Raw genomic sequence first — 18,007 nt, 5'->3', positions numbered from 1 at the left:
TATCTGTTTTATAGAACTTCTAATTTAATTTGTGAAGGGTTCAGAAAAACCAAAAAGTTCTGTAAAAAAAAACAAAGTTTTTGCCATCTGAGTTCTACCCATGCCCATGGTGAATATCATAAAAATAAAGATGTGAGTGGTAACGAAATATATTTAAACTTAAGCTTAATTAAACACAATACAGGTACAAGCGCTAACATATAGCTAGAAATTGATACAGTTAAAATTACGACTGATCAACACTAAAATATAATAACATGATATAATCAACTACAGGGTGTCCCACGAAACATGACAATAGCAAGACGACTTGAAAGTCGTCTTTGGTATTTGAATTTATTTGTGACATTTAGTCTTCTATCTACTTTAACATGTATGATTCTTGAAACAACTATCACATAATTCTCCTAGCCCTGGCATTTCCAAAAAGTGGTCTGCGTTTTTTGAGCTTTCAATATTACTGGAGATATAAAGAGTTTGGTTCAGATTTCAATTTTGTTAAATAAAAGCAAAATTGTCGAAATCTGAACGAAAAATTCTTCATATCTCGGGCAATATTGAAAGCACAAAAAAGGCAGACCACATTTTGGAAATGGCAAGACAAGGGAAATTTTGTGATTATTATCTCTAGAAATTTAATTCTAAAATTAGATTGAAAAATAAACGCAGCAAATTATATCAAAAATCAAGACGACATTAAAGTCGTCCTGCATACTGTCATGTTTCGTGGGACACCCTGTAAATCTAAACTTAAACAAGAAGTAGACGTCATTTCAGGTGACCCTGTATTTATAGATCGGCATGTTCTATTCACAACAGTAAACTTTCCCCTTCGAGACAATGAAAAAAATTGTCAGAATTCAACAAACATTAAAAAACGTCGTTATCATTGTTACTCAGATACGGGTTTATTGAGTACAGTTAATAGTTATGAATCGACCATGCCATTTTTGTAATACCCCCTTATATCTACACTTACACTCACTCAGCAAAAGAAAAACAAGAAAATATAGCTTCAATTTTGACCTAATTGAGATCTGGAAAAATAACATGAAAAAAAATAATGCCAATGGATAAGAAAAATAATTTCATAAATAGAGAATGAATAAAATTGTTAATTGATATCATGGGTACTTACTATTTAAACTTGTGTGGAATTGAAAAGGAGCTAAGAAAATATTTAGTCAGCCACAAAAAAAATATCATATTCTTGTTATATAGAGAACCCATCACTGGCAAACACATGGGTAAAAACCATTAAAAATTCCATGAAATTTCAGAAAAAATGAGAAAAAATGAATGAAAGCTTGGTTAATGGTTACCCAAGGTTTGCGAGTAAATATTGACGATACAAAATAAGAGATTCAAGAAAAAAATATTAAAACAAATCACCAGGATTCTTCATCGGTAAATGTAAGTACAACCCTACACTCAAATACTGAAAGAGTTAAGAACAAAAAATTTCTTAATTTAAAGAAAGTAGGAATCAATGTATACTAACTCTCCCAGTAGGTTATTGTAGGTTATTACAAAATAATAAAATATTCCATTACATAGTGGATAATGTATATATAATATAGTTATATATCGATCAAGCCATAATACACCAGGCTTCTAATGAAAAGCGTAAATCAACTAAGCACTTTTAGAGCGGACATTGTGTGTCAGCTAATAAAAGAATGTTACGCAGGGTTGGATTATATAATAGTACAGTGCGTACAGTGCGAGGTTCTAACTTTTGGCTAATGGACAGATATTTAAACTACTTGGTTTAGGTGAAAAAGTTCTCAATTATACTAAGACTGTGTGCCGCCATTATGCGCTGTGCGCAAGTTTACCGCGGAATATTTTCGCAACCGGAAATCATAGTTTGGCGGGTTAAATCAGCTGAGCATCTTTATGGCGGGAAATTAAACTATGAGCGTACAGCTGCTGCCCAGCTTCTTGCGATGTTCTGCTTGGTCGCTGCAGCCTAAAAAAGTATTGTGTCAAAATCATCTCTCTTTTCATTAAATCCCAAAATTGTTTTTTTTAATCTTACCATTGCCAATTCGTCTCTAGTGACGAAAGTGTTCAAAGGCTTGGTGAAGTGAAAGTCTTGAACTCCGCAAGAGGGACAGCTAACAGTTTGACTACAAATATACTTTATAAATCTTAAAATAAAACAATTCCTATACATATTCAAAAAGGATCTAGATCCAATACGTCTATTCAGTTCGATCTGATCCGATGTGCAGTATGGTTGAATGTGGGAAAAAAAAATCTACTTTACCTGTAATCTGAGAAGAAGTTGAACCTCTGGTCTGGGTGGATTACTAGCTGATGACACGAAGCACACTGAATAGTTCAATTTTTTAATCCTTAAAATCTAAATTTTGTAAACAATAATTTGGTCCAGGTAACATCAAGATAAAATAGAAGTCACAGTTTTGAATGAAATGGAATTTAATTCTTCTTTGATTTTACTCTGTGTGATATGATAATTGCTGCAACTATTTACGTAATAAGAAACATTTAAGCTTTCAAGGTCCAGAGACCTGAGAAAAGACGCAAGCTTGGAAAGATAAAAATACCTTAAGCCTATCCGGACAGCAAGGTACTGCTGCAAATATATCGTAGGAGTACATAGTTCCTAGAATCAACTGGCTTCCATCCCAGGCAGACAAGCAGTACCTAAACAAGCAGTACATTAAAAAATGTTAAAGGGACAAGTCACAAATTAAGATGTTTACCTGCAGTGCAGACTTGTGTTCCATCCTTCTAGACAACCCATACACACTCCAGACAAGAAGTTGGATCTACCCTCAACCTTCACCTAGAAACGGTCAACAGTACAGAACAATACACACAGTACAGTACAGTCTAGTACACTCCAGACAAGTAGTTAGATCTGCCTTCAACTTTTACCCAGAAGTACAGTAAAGTACAGTACAGTACAGTACAGTACAGTACAGTACAGACAAGTAGTTAGATATACCTTAACCTTCACCAAGATTCAGTACAGACAAGTATTTAGATCATCTACCTTCAACCTTTACCTAGATAAAGTACAGTACACTCTAGACACGTAGTTAGATCTATCCTCAACCATTAGCTAGATACAGTAGTACGTAGAATGAAAATGCACCATCGACCTTTAAACTAAATCATGTTAGAACAGTGTACAGTAAAATTTTTTTTGTACCTGTATGCAAGTCTTGGCATGCTGTCGAGGAGAGAGGAAAAAAGTTCCATCAATCAGTGGGTATCTAAAAAAAAAGTTACACAGTTCAGTGAAACTCTTTAAGAGAGTTCAATTCAAAAAAGGATATAAAAAAAGAAATTCAATCAATCACTGGATAGTGGATATATAAAAAAATATGCATATAACAAAAGTAAAAAAAATGTTAATGTTTAATGTTCTATTTATTTTTTAATTTGATTTCGGCGGCACAAGAGAAATAGTTGAACTAGTCTAAATTTTGAATTCTCAAAAAGGGAATAATTTTTAAACTAAATTATTTGTGTAGGATAGAAAATGGCAAAAGTAAAAAAGATACCGTTCAAAGATGTTCATCAACCCTCCACACAATACACAGGGAACCCTAAACAAAAAAGAGTAAAAAAAAACAAATAAAAAAAAGGAAAAAAATTGCCTAGATTTTATGAAAGCGACAGGTTGTCAAGTCAATCTGTAAGAGGCAAACTGTTAAGTTAATGAGACGATTAACAATGATAATAAGAGAGACGAATTTATTACAGAGACATAGTCAAAACCTCAATAGAGACAAATTGCAAAAATATCAACAATTAATGAGACAAAATGGAAAAATATCAATTTATTATAGATAAGGATAAATCACCAATTTTATCTTAAAAATACGAATTGCCCAAATAACAATAAATTGCCAGAAATAACGCCAAATTGCCATGAAAATATGCAAGAGCCAAAATGCCTTAAAATGAAATGACTGACATTAAATGGATAGCTGTGAAACAAACTCCTATGACAACGAGCGCTAGGGGGNTTGTTCTGTAAAGAGGAAGCTTTGTATAGCAAATTCGGGAGGCTCATGGCGGCCAGGGGTTCCCTTTCTCGTCTCTAGATGAATGGCAAAGTGCGACGTGTTCCCTCTTTCAAAATTGCACTTTCAGAGGCCAAAAAAGGGTTGAAATTGAGAGGGGAGGGGCAGCATAGTAACAAAAATATTCATATAACTTGGTAGACCCTTCCTGAACACCTTCATATCCTCCACACCTTAATCTTATACCATCACACCCTTCGGTAACCTCAAAAAAATCTTTGAAAAAAAGTTTTTAAAGTCCTAAATTTTGGCACTAAAAGTCCCGTGGAAAAAAGTCATTGAAATAAAAAATCTCTGGAAATAAAGCCCTACCATTTTGAGACTTTATTTTCTAGGACTTTTTTCCTGGCTCCAGTATGATTTTATACATGTAAGTCCCCAGAAAAAAAAGATCTCGTCTCATCATTTCCAATACTACACTCATCCTCCATCTTAAAATATAAATATATAATAGAAACTTAAGTGCCCGACGTTGCCCAGGTCACATTGCCGTTTACACGCGCTTGGTCTTAACATAATTTGAGCTGAAGTGCCAAGAGATGCCTTTGAAATTTTAAGAATTCCAATTTTTTTATCCATGTCACCTAATACCCATGGGCTCTCCCGAAAAAAGTTCAGTCAATTTGGTCCATCCGTTTGGCCTGCTTTAGCGAACATATAAATGAGCGAATTGCTTTATTACATCGAATAGAACAGGTTTTTTTTGTAGGTCTATACTCTATAATACCTTAATATGGTAGGAGTTGATCTTATGTTTTGGAAGAACATTGAAGGAAGAAAAGTCGGATCTTCGGAGGAAAATACTTCCACCACTGTCATGTCTGAACAAAATTATTATATACCTTGCTTAGTTAAAAACAAGATTTCTTCACATACCAAGATAATCATTGTTCAAACAAAAATTTAATTATTAAAAACTCAGATGTTATTGATGGAAAGAAATAAGATGTGAACAACAAGATAATCATTGTTCTAAAATCATGTTCTTCATTAAAAAACGGTGCATTTCATCATTAAAAACAATATTTTCATGCATTAAAAACAAATCATGAAATAGAAGATGTTCATTGGTCAAAACAAATTATTCAACCTTACAACTAAGAAGTTAATCTATATATAGATTTGGCTTGTCTGTCTGTATGTTTGTTTGTTTGTCTGTTCGTATCCAATAAACGTCAAAACGGCTGAACCGATCGGGCCCAAATTTTTTGTGGGACATCACGTCACCCCAGGGAAGGTTTATGAATGATCAAAATTTTAAATATTTGTCTCCATCAAAATTCGATCTTCATTAAATTTTTGAAAATTTTGAAAATCCACGAAATTTGTTGTGAAAATCTGCGAATTATTTTTGTTTTGTTTTACGATGTACACAAAGAGAACATGTTTACAATTAATTTAGAAGATGGGCGCGAAGCGCCCTATATGGCAAGTCATTTAAAACTTAATTAATTAATAAAAACTTGATGATCATTAATAAAACTAAGTGTCCATTCATAAAAACTCAATGTTTGAAAATAAAAACTTCATGTTCATTTATAAAATCTTAATGTTCATTTATAAAAACTTTATTTTAAGTCATAAAACATAATGTTCATTAAAAAAATGCAATGTTCATTAATTTAAAACACAAGCAAGAGAAAAATCAGAATCGGATAAAACAGACTAGACAAAAATAAAAAAATTCTCATGAATTTTGTGCGACAAATCGTAGAACTATGTATCGGTCCAGACAGTTGTTATTTAAATTGTGTTACTATGCTGCGACAAGACAGGCAAAGTGATGCATTTTCTGTTACTATGTCTGTCATTTCATGGCACCCCCCCCCCTTAAAACTGCAGAAGTTGCTAGGGGGGGGGGTGAACTTCCCCCCCCCTTGACATTAACTTTCATGCACAACATGTTCTAAACCCCCCCCCCCCCCACACAGTTACCCTTACAGGATGAGACTATATAAAGACAGCCTTAAACTCGAAAATTGAATAATCCCCGGGTAAAAATAATTCTTCTGTCTTTGAAAGATCTCACAATGAACAATGTATCTAATCATTTATTAAAAACAAACCTGCGCCCATCTTCTATTGTAACTTTAAATTGTGGCTTTATCTGTAAGCATCTTCTTTGCACAAAAAAAGTTTGAGGATTTCAAAATATTTTTTTCCCGCATTTTCTATATTTGACAAAAATAAAAAAAACTTTTATGAACCTCCCCTGGGGTCACGTGAGGTCCCACACAAATGTTGGGCCCGATCGGTACACAAGTAACAAATTAAAACAATCAGTGTACAATTTACAATGAGCAAGGAAAAGTTGAGAAAAAAACTGTTAAATCTGTGATAATAAATTTCAGTAGAAGGTGCAATTTTAAAATGTGAAATTCATAGCCGTGAAATACTGAATTGCTAATAAAGGGGGGAGGCCCAAAAAGGTATGTTACCAAGGAGTCAGGCTGAACAAAATTGCGTACGCTCAACCAAATAAAAAATTAAGTGTAATTTTTTTTAGTAAAATTGTAGACACGTGAGTGATAGTATACGTGTAATATTAAAATAATGAAACGTAAAAAATGTAAAAAAGAGTATAAGTGTTAAATTACGTGTAAAAGTAACATAATAAAATGTGTTTCAATAAAGTGAAAGTGTTCAAATAAAGTAAAGTTGTAAAATCAAATTAAAGTTTTAATGTAAAATTTGTTCTGTAAAGAGGAAGCTTTGTATAGCAAATTCGGGAGGCTCATGGCGGCCAGGGGTTCCCTTTCTCGTCTCTAGATGAATGGCAAAGTGCGACGTGTTCCCTCTTTCAAAATTGCACTTTCAGAGGCCAAAAAAGGGTTGAAATTGAGAGGGGAGGGGCAGCATAGTAACAAAAATATTCATATAACTTGGTAGACCCTTCCTGAACACCTTCATATCCTCCACACCTTAATCTTATACCATCACACCCTTCGGTAACCTCAAAAAAATCTTTGAAAAAAAGTTTTTAAAGTCCTAAATTTTGGCACTAAAAGTCCCGTGGAAAAAAGTCATTGAAATAAAAAATCTCTGGAAATAAAGCCCTACCATTTTGAGACTTTATTTTCTAGGACTTTTTTCCTGGCTCCAGTATGATTTTATACATGTAAGTCCCCAGAAAAAAAAGTCCTCTTATAGTGGGAAATGCATGGGAAGGATGTCTAAAAATCAAGGGAAAAAAGAACTTGATATTAAAAACACCCCTAGCTATATTAAATATAAAGATGCATAGAAGAAAAGTTCTTTTTGTGAAAACGTCTATGAATTAACCTCATTTTCCCAAGACTTGGACTTTTTTCTTCAGGACTTTAATTCCTGTGATTTTACTACCCGAGACTTTATTGGCAGCCCCCATATTTCAGGCATCTAAAACTTAGGACTTTAGTTCCAGTGACATTTTGTCCTAGGACTTCAGATAATTGGGACTTTTTTATTTCCACATTCATAAATGGCAACAACTCTACACGTGGCTATTTCTGCACAGTTTTCCTGGTGCAAAATTCCAGAGCAAAGTTAAATACAGAAAATATAAAAGGGGTGGAAGGGTGGGGTAGGTTGAGGGGAAGTGGGTCCAATAAGGGAGAATTGGCAAGGCTTAGGAGAGGGTTCGGGGGTGCAAATTGAATAAAGAAGAGTGCTCCCAGCTGTCCTTTTTGCTTGGTTTAAACGGAATGTATTTTAGATTTGAAGGATAAGAAGAGAGATGATGTATTCAAAGTAATTTTTTAGCACAATAATTTACATGTTTTGCCTACTACTAAACCCCGACATACTTTTAATCGTTCCAAGATTATAGCACGTTAATGGACTTCTTGTTGTGGCCTAGGATATGAAGAATTTTCATAGTTTCTCGCCTTATATAGTGAGAACATTTTTTTCCATAAAGGAGGGGGTAAATAAATTTATATTCATGGCTGAAAGTTTTCAAAGATAATACCAAATTTTGCATCAAGTGGAATTAAAGTAAAAATAATGTTCAGATGAACGCTTTTAAGTTTAGTGAACGTGAAACCGAAAGTCTCCCCCCCCCCCTTCACGCAGCTAGCTGTTTCTCACGCAATACAGCTGTCACATGCGTAGTAAAATGCGTAGTAAAGCTGCTTCATTGATTTACAGAGAGGCAACACTACCAGCACACCCTTTACAAAACTATGTTGAAATAAACGAGGGTAAGAATATGGCGCGAAAAATTCACCCGAATAGTTTGACCTTGAAGCCCCCCCTTCCACCCAATCTTACAGGCAAAAAGGCTAGCTGGTACACAAAACCCTTGACACAATATTTAGAGTCTATTCATCCCTTAAATCAATTTTAAGATTCAATTAGCTTCCCCCTCAATTAAATGTACCTTTAAAAAAACACTCTTTATAATTCTGTTAATAATTAGAACGCAGATTTCGGACAGAGGGCGCCGAGCGCTGCGGCTATAACAGATTAGGAAGCCGAGCGCTGCGGCCATGGCTGTGAAAGTCGTTAGAATAGTCTTTTTAATTGAAGTTGAGAGAAGACGACATTAAATTAGTTTTAAAGCGTTTCCATAGCACCAAATATTTGTCTTAAAAATTTAAAATAAAATTTATTCAGGGGCGGCTTAATTGAGGGGGGGGGGAAGGAAGACGCCCCCTGGAAAATTGGGGAGTGATTCCCCTACCTGGGAAACTAGAAGGAACATCCCCCCTCCAAGGAAAAATTTAGGCCAACTTCTAGTCCCAAACAATTATTTGATTTACCAGTTTTGGAAATATTTTTACTTCCCAGGAACATTTATAGAAGTGGAAACACATTACTCCTTCCACCTCTTCCATCCCATGACCATGTCATGGGGCCGGTGTCACGTTAAATAAGGCCCGGGCGTTATATTTGGTCCGGGTGAGTGTTACATATGTAAATTCCATGTACAAAATTGATAGGAGGGGGAAGGGGGGGGGGGGGTCAAAAAATCGTATATTAGGAAATTACCGCTGGATATGTACAAAATTGGTAGAACGGGGGGGGCAAAAATTGTTTACTTTGACGGACCCAAAGCATGCACAAATTATCATTGTTATTGAAATTTTTACAATTTTTAGTTCCCCCCCCCCAGTTCTATCAATTTTTTATTTACGATGTTCGTATACAATTTGCTATTCCCAAACTTTTATAACTTGATTGTATCTTCATTATCCGTTATACTTTTTTAATTGTAAACTATTTTACAAATCCAATATACTCCACATAATGTACAACATTTTACAAATCAAAAAACTCCATTTCAATGTATGTACATTCATTAGACACCATTCAACACCGGCCATGTACATGTTTCCAAGATTAGCAAATTTAAATACTTTACAGTAATCCACATCAATTTTTCTAGCAAAATTTTAGAAAGTTAAAACAGTGGTCTTCCTCTTTCACAATTTTAAAATATATATCATTGATTTAACATAACAATTGCAACAGATAGTTGGTTTAAAAGTATTCACAGCTATAGAAAAGAAACCGACAGACGGACAGACAGACGAGGATAGATAGATAGAATTTGTCGGAAAGATTAAAACACAGCTTGCAGATTCACGTACGTAACCTTGCCCCCCAACCAAGGACGAACAGCTTGCATAAGAAACATTCCATTAAAGAAAAATTTTAACTTTGTCATTTCAAAAAATCAAGAGTCTCCTATACATATTTTACAAATAAAATGAAAAAATCCGGGGGGAAATATCTTCAAGATGACGTCACCGAAATGTGGGAGGAAAATGACAGCTGTAAAGTTGCTGCGGCCTGGGCTGGCTAGCAAGCAATTCTGGGACACTAGTCAGACTTATACCCTGTAGCGGGCCTCACAAAATCATCATTTTTTAAGAAATCAAAATACGTAAAGAGAAAAATGAAAGGGGAGAAGAGACCACTGAACAGAATAGTCTTAATACCGGGTTTATATTAACCGAGGTTTTTGTACAAATAGGAATGAACAGGAATGAACAAGTGCGTCGAATGTATATGTATCGAAATATATGGCTACTATGCCACATAATCAATTTTGACAAAAAATGGTGTATAAATTTCCGCTGCATTAAAAGAATTTAAGATATAAAAAGACTAAAATTAAAAACGAAAGAAATTGGAAAAAAGAGATACCGCTATCTAGAAGATGGAATTAGGCAAATAATAAGAATGTATAAATAATGAAATACAAGAATTTAAAATATAAAATGAGTTAATTTAAGAAAAAGAAAACATGAGAAAGCAATTTTGACCCTCACTTTGTAGAGTTAAGTGTTCGATTCACAACCGTACATAAAACTTTGTCATACCAAGGATCAATCAGATATATTTTAAAATTTCATAATTTTAAAAAATGATAATTTTCAATTGCGCATTTCTAATGCAGGAAAACAATGTATCAAAATCAAAACGTAAAGCTAGAAAAATATAATTCTCTTCCATATCATTGTTTGATCAGATATAAGTTCCTTGGGTACCATTGTAAGTCAGACAAGCCCTTTTTTAAAATGGATTATGGAATATGGATCGGAGAGACATAAATAAATAAAAGATTTTAGACTGAAAAAATTAGACCTAGTCTTAAGATTTAATGAGTTTAACAAAAANATATATATATATATATATATGTATACATGTATTCTAAGAGCTAAAACGAAGGAGATATATGAAGACCGATATCAACCATTTTATTCTCAAAAACAAACTAAAATATCTCATCCAACGTTTTCAACAAAAAATGTTGTTAACTTTACAGGACTAATTCCTACTCCTACCTGGATCTATCCTCAGGATTAGCTCTCCTACCCGGCAGGTTGGACTCCGAGGGCGGAGTAGTGGCGGGTGAGTCGAGGGAGGAGGGCGGAGACTCCAGGGAGAAGGTGGAGCTACCGCTGGCGGTGGACGAGAGACTGCTAGTCCGTATCCTGGAGATGTGAGGTATACCCTGGGCATCAGATCTCTTCATCTAAACAAACATATTGAACTGATTACTAGCATCAAAATCATAACCAGGCAAACATACTCTAATCCAACTCTTATTAAGGATTCTGTTGCAAGCAAAGAAACTGATAACTCACATCAAAATCTAATGTAGGGGATCATTAGTAAAGAAACTGATTACTTGCCTCAAACTTAATGAACGAACTATGAATTTTGCTATGTTAAGTCTAAGTTTAAAATCAAAGGTTTCCGCCATAAAATTGCTTGGTAAAGGAATCCGAAAATTTGAGTTTGGGGCAATTAACAACATAATTAATTAATAAATGTAAGAGGGGGGGGGATTAGTATAGGGAATGGTTATCATGACCGGAAGTATCGATCATGCAGAAACTTTGACCAATCTAGATTAGAAAATGGTGCATTAAAGGAATCGAGTCTTAGCCACAAACTCAAATTTTCAAATCCCATCTTTGCGATCTGATGGTGTAACCCTTTCATAATTCAAACTTGCATTATTTATAGGGTTAGAAAACCAAAGTTTGTGACAAAGACTTAATTCCTTAGTAAGGATGGAACCATGTATTGAAGTGAAGTAAGGACATATTGCTAACTTACCTGACCAATTGCTGGAAGACCTATAGTTAAAGTCATCTTGGAGTTCTTGCTTGTCTTCCTCCTTCTCCTCTTCTTTTCCCCCTCGCTGTCCGTCGAGCAGTTCATGGTGGCCCCCCTTGGAAACTCCCACTCCAAATCTTTTCTAGATTAGAGAAGAATGGATGAAGGATGAAGAATTTAAGATGTAGGATAAAGGATGTAGGATAAAGGATGTGGGATAAAGGATGTGGGATTAAGGATGAAGGATGTGGGATTAAGGATGAAGGAGCTAAGATCTATCAGATGTTTTTAAAGTGCATATTTGTTCAGCAAGAGCGCAAATTCAATATTTAAAATCCTCATTGTATATAAATTTTGGAGGGATGATTTTGACTCTTTGAGAATCCGTTTTATAAAAAATCATTCAAAAACGACGAATAAAAATTGTAACAAAATTTCTACAGTAATCTAATCAGATGTTTAGGAGCATATTTTTCATTAGAAATTTGTCAAGAAATCAACGTTAGAATCACAAGTTTCTTTTTCATCATTTGATTTTCTTATCCTTTTTGAATTTGTAATTTGTAATTTCAAATAAATCCTAAAAAATCTCAATAATGCTGCAATATCAGTTTAACTACAATACATGGCCAGTCACTCCCTTTAAGGATGAATGATAAAGGATGAAGTGTTATTTTCATTAACACTTCTTTACGTGTTATTTTCATTAAAACTTCTTTACGTGTTATTTTCATTAACACTTCTTTACGTGTTATTTTCATTAAAACTTCTACGTGTTATTTTCATTAACACTCCTTAATATTGAAAACGGAAGTTTGACTAGTTACTCTAATTTTAAACTAAAACTTGAAATGATTAAGTGCAAAGTCATCTTAGGTTTATTTTGCAAGGATGCTCTTGCTGGCTGGCATGCAACGAAATCAACAAAATATTTTAAAAGTTTAAAAGTAAAATACATCTTATAGAATCAGCCCCCCCCCCTTTACCGTATTAAGAGCTGGTACTTCAGACTTTGTTCATTTTTCAACAATAATTTTTACCAGTTTTCTATAACTACAAAGAATGTGACATTTTTTACGAATAAAATGGACACGTGTAAAAATACAGTTAATTACCTAAGATGACCGCTCATGCAGTTGCATGCGCAGGCCTTGAAAACAAGGTCATATCCCTTCCTGGTCCAGAGGTTCTGGAGCTTCTGCTTATCTGACCACGATCTTATCAAAATAAATGATTGAATATAAAAAACTCATGAGTGGACGCACCTAAATGGACGTATTAATAAGGAAACACTAGTAAAAAAACGGTTTTTAAAAATTCGTAGTTGTAATATTAGCTTTGATTAAATAAAACTAGAACGGAAATAAGTCTTTCTAATCCCTATATATTTGCAACCTGATGGTTTAAATCATTGATAATTTAAAACTTACGATTATTTGATCTTACATAATTCATAGTTTAATTAAAATCAAGGACAGTGGCTTGGAAAGTTACAGGGATTAAAAAATCCGTGTTAATGGGAAAGTTTCAACTAAGTGAATGGCTATTTGGTTGTGTCTAAAGATTAATAAACAATTGGTCTTTCTTTGTCATAAATTATCCAAATACTTGTTATAGCTTCTGTATTTTTGATTGAGACTTTTAGCAAAACTTTTTCAAAAATTGAGTTTTTTTCATAAGGGGAGTACTTAGATTACGCAAAAAATGCGTAAAAAAGGGTCCATTTAAAGCGTACCTTGCTCTGCCTGAAGATTTGAGATAGTTGAGAACAAGTCCTTGCCAGGATATAAAGCAGTCTCCGTGCATATAGGGACTTAACCTGAGCAGAGTCAATTAAAGAATAGTACATAGATTGAAGAGCCATATCTAGCCAGTTAATTCTAAACTTAAATATGAAGCAAAATTCAAAAAAAAACATAATTGGTTACAAAAATAATTTTTTTGACAGTATTCCAGTAATTTTTAAAAATCAAAAATTACCTAAACAAAGTAAAAAATACTTTAAAATTAGTAACAAAGTAAAAAGAAAAACTCGAAAATATTTTATAAAGTAGGCCTTTCAGATCTTTAGAGGTTGATTAAAAGCACATTAATTTTAATTCATATTCGGTTTAATACTTCTATTTTTATTTGATCAGAAATATTTTTACTGGGATACATATAAGTTTAGTGGCACCCTATACCTGCAGTTAGGATTGCTACATATAAGTTTAGTGGCACCCTGTACCTGCAGTTAGGATTGCTACATATAAGTTTAGTGGCACCCTGTACCTGCAGTTAGGATTGCTACATATAAGTTTACTGGCACCCTGTACCTGCAGTTAGGATTGCTACATATAAGTTTTGTGGCACCCTGTAGATCACTTTCATAGAAGGTTTCTCCTTCATGCAAACACGAGAAGTCCTACAAAAATATAAAAATATGTAAGTACGAAAAACAACAATAAAATTCTCATATTTAAAAATCAAAATTAGGGAATATCATCACAAAATGAACTACAGTAAAATCTAAAACATTAGGCGGGCGCTTTGCGCCTCATCTTCTATTTTAATTTTTAATTGTGGCTCTATCCGTGATGCATCTTCATGCAATTTAAACAATAAAGAAAAAAGTTCGTGGATTAAATAATATTTTTTACCGCCTTTTCCAATTTTTCCAATAATCAAACTGTTAGTTACAAATTTTTGTAATTTTGAGCATCCATAAACCTTCCCAGGGGTCATGTGAGGTCCCAAACAAAAATCGGCCTGATCGATGTGGCCGTTTTGACGTTTAATGGATACAAAGGGACAGACAGACAAACATGCATAGAAGTATTTTTTAAAATTAGGCCCAAAGGTGCAAGCAAGTTAAGTATAAAAAGTTGTATTGATATAAATAGAGGTAAATTATCATTATAAAGATTTATTCACACACAAAGATATAAATACATATATAAATGGTGTAGTTAAAATTTGTTTAAATAAATTTTTTTGAAAATACAGGTTTCCAAAAGAAAAGAGAAAAAATATGCAAAATTATGCACAAATAGAAAACATTGATTTTTACTCACTACATAACATATTTATCATTTCAGTTATTACGTAATCATCTAATCCTTCATATACATGAACAATTGAGATAACAGAACAAAATGTTGATATATTAAAAAATATATATATAAATATAACAAATTCAATAAAAACATCTTTCGTTTTTAAAAATTTATCACTTGCGATAAATGTAAACCTTTAGTAAAACAATTTCAAACGATTTTTTTAGCCTTTTAGACAAAAACTATCATTGAAGGGGAAGAAATATGTTTGTAAAAAAATCAAGAAAAAATATGTAAATAATTACACGTTTTATTGAAGAGTCTTGGAACAATTACATTATTACATTATATATTTAAAGTCAAGGTAAGGGTTAGACATCAAAATATTGCGAGTTATAAACTTAAGTTCAATGTCGAATGTAGGTTTTTTAACCATAACTGTTAGCAAAACCAAGCTGGAAAGATTGAAGATTTACCTCCCCCCCCCCCCCCCCCCCATCCCCTTCAAAATTCACCAGTTAGTGGCCAAGTGCAAAGGGGGGGGGGAATTATATATATTAGAGATATAAAAGTGCATTGTGGCATATTTCCATCACAGCTGTGAGCTGCTAGACAATTTCTCCCACCACACTGCGAACTAGACAGAATGAGGTAGTAAAATTTATCGAAAGAACACTTTTTAAAATCCCCCTCCTTAGACAAATTCCTGAACATATGAAAACTAGGCTTTGCGCCCTTTTTCTATTTCAATTGTGAACATTTTCTCTTAGAATACATTGTAAAATGAAAACAAAAACATGTTCACGATGTAAAAATTTTTGTGGATTTTCAATGACAATCGAATTTTGTTGGAGGCAACATTTTGAAATTTTAATAATATATAAATATTACGTTAACACATGTGAAGTCACAAAAAAAATTGGGCCCGATCGGTTCAGCCGTTTATACGTTTATTGGATACAAACAAACACCCAAACAGACAAGCAAAAGTATATATATATATATATATATAGATACTTAGAACAATAAAATATATGAAAAAACATTCGGTGTGTACTGCACTGATCTGCAGTACACACTTCAATGAAAGTTCAAAAATGGCGTCGATCAGGCTTTATCGTGATAAATTTAAGTACAAGGAAGTATGATATGGAAAATTGGGAGAATTACAAACAAACCAGCTGTGTACGGCAGAATTTACGATGTGTCCGTAGCGCGTATCGTAAATTGTACTACAACCCCACGCAACAAAATCATGATAAGTTTTGCTTAAGAAATTAGCGGTCAATAAATAGGGGAAAGGTTGGGAGAGTTGGGAGAGGGAAAATCGTTCTCTAGGAAATTACCAAACTCATTTTTCCATTTATGCAGTTAAAGAATAAAAACATTTTTGGAATTCCCCTAAACGCCACTTACTTAAATTCTACGCATTGCAAAACTTTTATGGGAGCTGAGGGGGGCTAAATTGCTAGGCGAAATCTCTGTAAACCATCTACCTTAGGAGCTACACATGCGCTGAGTAGTTGATCATGTTCTCCCTGCTCGTTCTCCAGTATCTCCTCCAGCTGAGGGAACTGCTCTAAGAGCAGACCAGAACCAGAGAGTCGCCGTTGTTGAGGCATCTAGGGGTTATAATGCCACTTATTTTACATTCAATTGTAGACTTTTGACCTTTACTCGAAATATATCTTAATTTGTAATTCTGAAAAATTTAAATTTCGCATTTACGACTTATTTACGCATAATGAAGTAATGACAACTACAGAATAACATTTGAAATAGATAAAAGAATTATAAATACTAACTGTCACTTGACGCAAAGCGTTCAATATTGTAGTAAATGGTAAAACTGTTAAAACGCAGTTTGTTCATTACTCGCCTTTCCCGCTTCCATTCCAAACCCACACTGAAATTTCTAGACGCAGAAGTTGGAACAGCTTATGGCAGCTTTGAAGAAGCTGCGTTGACAGCTTGCCGGTCGCTGATGATCAATCCGCGTCACAAGCTGTGCCTCGACAGCTTGGGGGATTTTCTGAACATAGAACAGCTGTCATTCATGCTTTCTACCGGTACACTTTTCTATACACCTAATAAAACTCTTTCAAAGGGAAAACTTAATAAATTAAGATGGTTTAGAATTTTTAAAACTTAAATTTGCTTCGTATTTGCAGAAATAAAAACAAAAATTGGCAGCCGACACTTTATCAGATTTGCAACAATTGCATGCATGGTGCAGTACGGTTTTCAGGCCTCAGGCCCAGGGCCGCTTATGCAGAAATTCTGCCTAGCAGGGGGGCGACATTCGACATTCGACAATAAAGGACAAGAAAAAAGTGTGAAGAAGGAAATCATTCATCAAAAAAAAGAATGTTTTCATTTTCAATTTTTTTACAAAAAAAAACAACATAATATATATTAACTATAATTTGCGATTTTTAAATTTAAATCAAACTATGCAATTTTTTCATTTATCAAAATTAAACTTTCTACTAAAAAATTACTTATAAACAGATTTAGTATAATTGAAATAAAATTGGGACCAAGGCAAAAAGTTTTTTAATTGAGAAAAAAATGGGACCTATAGTAACAATAATAAAGTAAAAAAGCTTCAACCACTAAAAACTATATTCATCGGAACAATTGTAATTTTAATTTTACTAATTTTATTTATTTACATGGTGAAGCTTCATTTATGAAATCTATTTATGGACGCAGAAATTATCATGACTAAAAAATCTTAAACTTACGTTCCAGAGATTTTTCAATATGTTACTTCCATGAAACGATGAAATATACTAAAATATATCTTTAAAATTATACTGTCACAATCTTTAATTATTTTACGCAATAGTGCAATACACTACCTAGGAATCGTACTGCAGTACTGTAAATTTAATAATAAAATTAATCAAAAATATACGAACAACATTTTTTAGACATTTAAAAATTTGGAACCCTTTGAAAATTTATCTAAATTTGTTTATATATTCAAAAATAAAGGATATGCCTTTTCAGCTTGCAGTACGCAATTTACAAAAAAAATTGTACTGCAAACAAAAACATTCAAACTTCGAGTACTTACTGGTGTAGTACGTCGAGTTTGTTTTGTTTTACGAGAAAGTGAAGTATTTTTAGAAAAAAACGTTTTACGGATTTCATGTAAAATTACAGGATATAATGCTCGAAGGAATTCTTCCATGTTTTACAATCTTGAAAAAAATATGTCCATTACCCAGGGGCGTAGTGGGGGGGGGGGGGTCGGTACCCCTAGGCCCCCACCTTAGACATGCACACCCTAGGCCCCCCCCCTACAGCCAGTCGCAGACTCTATTTTATTAAACTTACATATATATT

At 33.6% G+C, this 18,007-nt stretch overlaps 1 protein-coding gene across 1 annotated transcript; it reads right to left on the bottom strand.

Moving 5' to 3' along the window:
• Positions 1 to 1,583: 1,583 nt before the first annotated feature.
• Positions 1,584 to 17,454, bottom strand: LOC111702074 (headcase protein). The gene is made up of 17 exons (XM_023473637.1): positions 17,401 to 17,454; positions 16,533 to 16,685; positions 16,150 to 16,275; positions 13,934 to 14,022; positions 13,354 to 13,437; positions 12,734 to 12,835; positions 11,619 to 11,760; positions 10,838 to 11,028; positions 4,792 to 4,885; positions 4,433 to 4,495; positions 3,540 to 3,661; positions 3,185 to 3,248; positions 2,733 to 2,815; positions 2,574 to 2,673; positions 2,273 to 2,337; positions 2,042 to 2,132; positions 1,584 to 1,972 (listed from the first exon to the last, which is right to left on the bottom strand). The coding sequence occupies exons 2-17, from the start codon at positions 16,545 to 16,547 to the stop codon at positions 1,916 to 1,918; spliced, it is 1,488 nt and encodes a 495-aa protein (XP_023329405.1). The 5' UTR covers positions 16,548 to 16,685; positions 17,401 to 17,454; the 3' UTR covers positions 1,584 to 1,915.
• Between the last annotated feature and the right edge of the window lie 553 nt (positions 17,455 to 18,007).

The sequence above is a fragment of the Eurytemora carolleeae genome, unplaced genomic scaffold (genome assembly GCF_000591075.1).
Source record: "Eurytemora carolleeae unplaced genomic scaffold, Eaff_2.0 scaffold53, whole genome shotgun sequence".
In the NCBI taxonomy this organism is placed as follows: Eukaryota; Metazoa; Arthropoda; class Copepoda; order Calanoida; family Temoridae; genus Eurytemora; species Eurytemora carolleeae.
Note: the sequence above shows the minus strand (reverse complement) of the source record. Positions and strands in the feature narration are given on the sequence as shown.

Coding starts and splice junctions, on each gene's coding strand:
- LOC111702074 (XM_023473637.1), bottom strand. Junction 11,761..12,733: donor TGCATGAGCGGTCATCTTAG/GTAATTAACTGT, acceptor TCTCTAATCTAG/AAAAGATTTGGAGTGGGAGT. Junction 4,886..10,837: donor AATCCTGAGGATAGATCCAG/GTAGGAGTAGGA, acceptor AATTTTGTTCAG/ACATGACAGTGGTGGAAGTA.